At 39.5% G+C, this 6000-nt stretch overlaps 1 protein-coding gene across 2 annotated transcripts in view; it reads right to left on the bottom strand.

Annotated features, from left to right (window-relative positions):
* Window positions 1-572: 572 nt before the first annotated feature.
* Jmy (junction mediating and regulatory protein, p53 cofactor) overlaps window positions 573-6000 on the bottom strand; it is an 89939-nt gene continuing 84511 nt past the window's right edge. For both annotated transcript variants that reach the window (XM_023706049.1, XM_004645749.2), the window contains one exon: window positions 573-995. In XM_023706049.1, coding sequence (XP_023561817.1) covers window positions 988-995 — 8 coding nt within the window. In that variant the 3' untranslated portion in view covers window positions 573-987. The remainder of the gene's footprint in view (window positions 996-6000) is intronic.

Here is a 6000-nt window from a genome sequence, read left to right as displayed (position 1 = left end):
CAAGCAATAGTTCAAAGACTAAAAACAATTTGAAATATTATCAAACAATGAAGTATTGCTTCTCATAAACAAGGAAACACATAAAATTCAAACTATTATAAATTCAGAATTATGAAGCTATTTAAAAGCATGGAAATTTTAACTTCAAACCCTTACAAAGTATAATTAAGACTGTGTGGCCTTCTAAAAATATACCTTGTTAAATGTCATGGAACACATATCATAGGTGTATCTCCATTGGCTTTTTCAGGTAGTGAGCATCTTTGTGAAGATTTTTCTTGTGGTACCAGTGATCGAATTCAGAACCTTGCACTTGCCAGGCAGGCGCTTATGCTGCTGAGCTGCTGAGCCCCTATGAAGATTCTTTCCTTTCTTTTTCTTTTTTGCGGTACCGGGGGTTGAACTCAAGACCTTGTGCATGCCAGGCAGGCGCTTATGACACTGAGCTGTCTCCCCAGCACTCTATGAAGATTCTTTTAGAGAAGAATAATGTAACAATTTTAAGTACATTTCCATCTGATTTGCATTTGACCTCTATCATCCCCAACAGCTCTTCTTCAGAATGTAGCACAATTTCTACAGCTGATCTGCAAGAAGCTCTGTATTTTCAACAGATTCTTTCAGTGTACTCAAGGATGATCATGAAGCAGTTCCCAAACAGCTCATAGCAGACTCAGTGGCCAAATGTGCTTCTGGTTCACAGGGACCGGAGCATGACTGGCACCATGGGGTGCGCTGGGTGGAAGTGAATGAAGGCCTGCTCTTCGCCGTGCGTGGCTGGAAGCACTTCACACCTCCCACGTTCTCCCCACTGTCTGCTGGGCTGACTGAGAAGGAACTGCCAGCTGTGCTCCATTTCTGTTCATACCACTTGAGCCAATGTACTCTGGGATCTAATGGAATCCAACTGCGGAACAAACCAGTTAACTATCATTATCCAAAAGAATCGAACCAATCTTCATCTGTTGATAGTATTTGTCTCTTAAGTCACCTGTCTGAAACAAAATAATAAAAGTGTATTTACAAAATTCCTCTTTTTAAGGAGTGTGTCTGCATGCACCCTCCTGGCTTTCCAACATCCAGAGCAAATAGGCTTCTTTCTTTACATCCCCATTTATATGGCAGATTATACAGGAGCCCCTTTTAAAAGGAAAGGTCGTTTTTACACCCAGGCATTGTGATACATACCCAGAACTCAGGAGGCAGGAGGATCAGTGCTGAGTTTGAGATCAGCCTGGGCTACAAGGTCAGCTCAAAGCCAGCTTGAACTGCATGGCAGACTTTGCCCCAAAGACACTCTCACACACACACACACACACACACACACACACACACACACACGTTTAAAAACAGAAAACACCTTTAATACAGATTTTGATCATTTAAAAAGTTACAATCATTTTCATTTTTATTCCTTTTTTCTAATATTATGTCAAAATTTATTAAGGAATAAATCCAAACTAAATATGTACCCCATAAACTGCCAGCAGCATAAAAACTATTAAATGATATCCTTAAAATTCAATACAGACTTTTTTTTTTTTTTTGAGACAAGATTATCTCACTGTGTAGCTTAGGCTGGCCTTGGAGTCACTCAGTAGTCCTCAAACTTTGACAATCATCCTGCCTCAGCCTCCTTAGCATTGGGGATTATAGGCATGCACCACCATGCCTGGGTCTGTTTTTGTCTTAATGAGATTTGAGAGACAGATAAAAAACAGCCTTTAAATCGATACTTTGATGGGTACATGATAATAATCCTGAGGGCCAGGGAGATGGCTCAGTAGAATAAACGCTTGCCTGGCAAGCACAAAGCCCTGAGTTCAATCTCTGGTTCCGCAAAAAAAAAAAAAAAAAATTATGATAATAATCCTGGCATTTGGGAGGCTGAGGCAGAAAGATCACTGGAAGTTTAAGGCCAGCCTGGGCAACATAAAATTCAAGATTGCCATAAACTATAGAGAAAAATGATGCCTCAATCAACAAATCAATTTTAAGAAGATCAATACTTTACCAGGACTATTTTATTATTCAAAGTACTATGTTAAGATACATGCACTTGGGCTGGAGAGATGGCTCAGTGGTCTAAAGCACCTACTTAGAACAAGCTTAGCAAAAGCATCAGGGACCGCGGTTCAATCCCCCAGCACCACATGCCAGCCAGCCCTGCCCCCTGGTGGGCTGAGCTGGCCTCTCTCTCTCTCTCTCTCTCTCTCTCTCTCTCTCTCTCTCTAATAAATAAATAAATAAAATTAAAAAAAAAAAAGATACATGCTCTTACCCAAGCACATACAAAACACACAATACACATACAAAGACCTACCTATCAGACAGGAACTGACACTTGAACTATAGCTACAATATATGGCTAGTGAGCACCTAAAATGTAGTATGAATGAGAGACTACATTTTTTAGTTTGATTTAAATTTAGCATCTCAAACAACTAAGAATATTTTTCCAATAAATAAATTCTTGTTTTGGTGGGACATTTCACTTTAACCATGAAATACATTCAAACTAAGAAGTGCTATTAGCAAATGTGTAGTAAAGACTGCACTGAGAAGCAGACCTGAATTTATTTATTTTTTTCCTGGTGGTACCAGGGATCAAACTCAGGACCTTGCACTTGCCAGGCAAGCACTTCTTCCTCTGAGCTATCTCCCCGGCCCCACAGACCTGAATTTTGAAGACATCACACTTCCTAGAGTTGTGTGTGAAAGCTACAGGGTGCATGTGAGGTGAAGCCTGGGCTCCATTCATAGATGGACACAGGAGCAGGAGTGAGAACACAACGGCACTGGATTTTACACAGGTTGCATATAAAAGGGTACTATTTTGGCTTCACTGTGTCAAGTACAGTATTTCACACATTCTTTTCTTTTAATGTGACTCACACTATATTTCTAATGCACAGCTTAAAACTTGGCAGTTTTAAGAAAAATCCCATAGCAATTACTGTGGAAAATGGTTATAGTCTGTAACTAAAAGCAATTCCTCAGGTCTAGAACACATGGGGGGAGGAGGAAAAGAGGAGGAGCCCTGTTCCCTGTGCCCGTTGCTCCCTGGTTCATTCAGTGCAGGGGCTTTAAGCAGAATCCCTAGCCTTGGAACTCACTCTGTACCTCATGAGTTTTGACAAACTCAATGTCTTAAAATACCATAAAAGGGGGCTGGGGAGATGGCTCAGGAGAATAAATGATTCCCTGGCAAGCACAAGGGCCTGAGTTCAATTCCTGGTTCCACAAAAAAACATAAAAGTATAAAAATCTTTAAGAACAGAAATATAAACTATAGGGCTGGCAAGATAGCTCAGCAGACTAAGCACCTGCATAGGCAAGCACAGGGACCAGGGTTCAATTCCTGGCACCATATGCTATGCTGGTACAGGTGCTAGTGATGGCCCCAGCCCGGCCCCTGGGCATGCTGAGCTGGCCACTGAGACTGGGTGTGGTGTTGCACATTTGTAATCCCAGCACTGAGGAGGCTGAAAACAGGAGGATCACCAAGTCGGAGCTGTGTACTGAGACCCTGTATCAAACAGATTAAAAAAAAAAAAAAAAAAGAAAAAAGGAAGAGAAGAAATATAAACTCTAGCTAAAAGTTAGGAATTTTTTATGATTGTTCTCTGATCACAAAACAGTGACCCCACCACTCCTCTGAGTTGTCTGGGTCTTAAGAGTCAGTCTGCAGAAACCAGACCTTATATATTGTTGTCCAACACACCATCCATACAGTCACCCTACACCTTCTAACCAAGTTCTACATAGCTTACCAGTGGTATACTATACACATTCTGCTTAGAGTTTTGAGATTAACACTAACCATGCACCCAGATGCAAAAATAACTAGGCTAGCTACAGGTTAGTAACAGAATGTCACTGCTTTCTAATGTCTGTGTATCTGGCAGATCTGGCCATGAGAGAAGACAGTAATAGCCATGACAGCTGAGTAAACAAGAAAAGGCCAAGGCAGGCCAGGTTCAGTTTAAAAAAACTGAATACTGTACACAGACACATGAAGGCCCAGCTGTGGACTTGCCAATCTTATTGCTAAGATAGTAGCTTTAGGTGCAGGCTTGAGCATCAGCCTGAAGGCTACAAGCAGGGGGAGATGAATAATAACAAATAGCAAGAATGTAAACAAGAAAACTTTACATATGGAGCAGAAACACATATATATACATGTGTGTACTCTACACATAGCATCATACAGACAAGAAAAGAGTTTCAAATTATTTTGGGAATCAAAAAAACAGAAAGCTAAATGAAGTGATTATAATTAAGGCCTCTATATGTAACAACACTGACCAAAATACTACTGACAGAAATATTGACCCGGGGCTGAATCACAGTGAGGCGATGTAGACTAAGAAGAGTGTGATTTTTTAATGTCAAGAGTGGTGCAAGGCAGGGGAGATAGCTCATTAGGATAAGTGCTTGCGTGGCAAGCACAAGGCCCTGAGTTCAATCCCCGGTTCTGCCAAAAAAAAAAAAAAAAAAAAAAATTTTTCAGTGAGAAGATTTGTACTAATAGTGCATGGGCAGGATATCATGTCTGCATCTTGTATTATGAATAACTACTACAAAGACAACAATATACAATGTATTAATTATTATAACTGTCCTACTATCCTGTTTTGAAACCGTCTCATTACTATTTGCTTCTCAATAACATTAATAAAAAAAATAAAATAAAATCAGAAATAAGACCAAAAAAAAAGAGTGGTGCACATGGGGCAGGCCAGATAGCTTAGCAGACTAATGCACCTGCTTATGGAGAATGAAGCAGCCAAGTGTTCAATCTCCAGCATGTCATGCTGGCCCTGCCCAATTGAGACTGGATATGGTGGCACATGCTTATAATTCCAGCGCTTGGGAGGATGAAAACAGGAGAATCAAAAGTTCAATCTACATAGTGAGACCTTGTAGACCTGTACTAAATACATTAAAAAAAAAAAAAAAGTGGTACAGGTGTGAATGGGGTGTGGGAGGTGGAGAGGTATTAGAGGGTCCATTTCCTGATAGATATGTGCCCAAAGGAAAAATCAGCCAGGACCAAAGAATATTGTTTGATACAACCCAATAATATTGTTCAGAATGTAATCCATACATAAAAACTGACATGTTTTTTGTTCCAAGTCTTCAAAATCGAGTTGTGTATCTGCATACATATCGTATCTTCTTAGATTTTCTCAAAGCCAGAAATACTCATTTTTAACAAGTTTCAGGTTTGCTCTGAGAATAAGAATCACAGTGTTAACCAGTAAGCTAATATACACTTTATCTCCCTCCAGAACTTTGGTCTTTCCTTTTTGGTCAATGCTGTGAAGAATGAACAAAAATCAAGAACATGTATGCACAAGGTATTGCATTTTAGTTGTAATCATTACTAATCCTACACACTATTTAACTTATAGCTTATGGTATCGGTAAATGATAATTTGTTCTACTTTACATACTGTAATCAAATGGAATGCTATGCATGCAAACAAAGGTAACAGCACACATAGAGCCTCGAGATCATGATGCAAGTCTCCTACATTCATGAGCCACAGCCTCGAATGTATATAAACAAACAATGCAGTAACTGTGATGTGCCAGAGTAGTTTTAAGAGTTTAGAAAGCTACATAATCATCCAGGCATGGTGGTGTACATCTGTAATCTCAGTACTTGGGAGACTGAGAAAGGAGGATGCTGAAAGTTCAAGGCCCAGCCTAGGCCTTGAATTTAACGCCAGCCCTAACTGCATAGCAAAACCTTGTCGCAAAAAAGAAAAAGAAAAGAAAGAAAGGAAGAAAAGAAGAAAGAAAGGTATATAATCAGAGAATGCAACAACTCTACTAACTGATTTTAGAAAACTTTGCAGTTAGCTAAGATATCAAAACTCAAACTGTAAGTATTTCAGTTAGAAAAAGCTGTTTTGTTTAAGGCAAGAGACTATTCCTTTACTTGGATTATAGCTATACTGTAGAAATTCTGATCAAAATGTTAAAAATCAA

Source organism: Octodon degus, unplaced genomic scaffold, assembly GCF_000260255.1.
Source record: "Octodon degus isolate 3935 unplaced genomic scaffold, OctDeg1.0 scaffold00238, whole genome shotgun sequence".
Classification (NCBI taxonomy): Eukaryota; Metazoa; Chordata; class Mammalia; order Rodentia; family Octodontidae; genus Octodon; species Octodon degus.
Note: the sequence above shows the minus strand (reverse complement) of the source record. Positions and strands in the feature narration are given on the sequence as shown.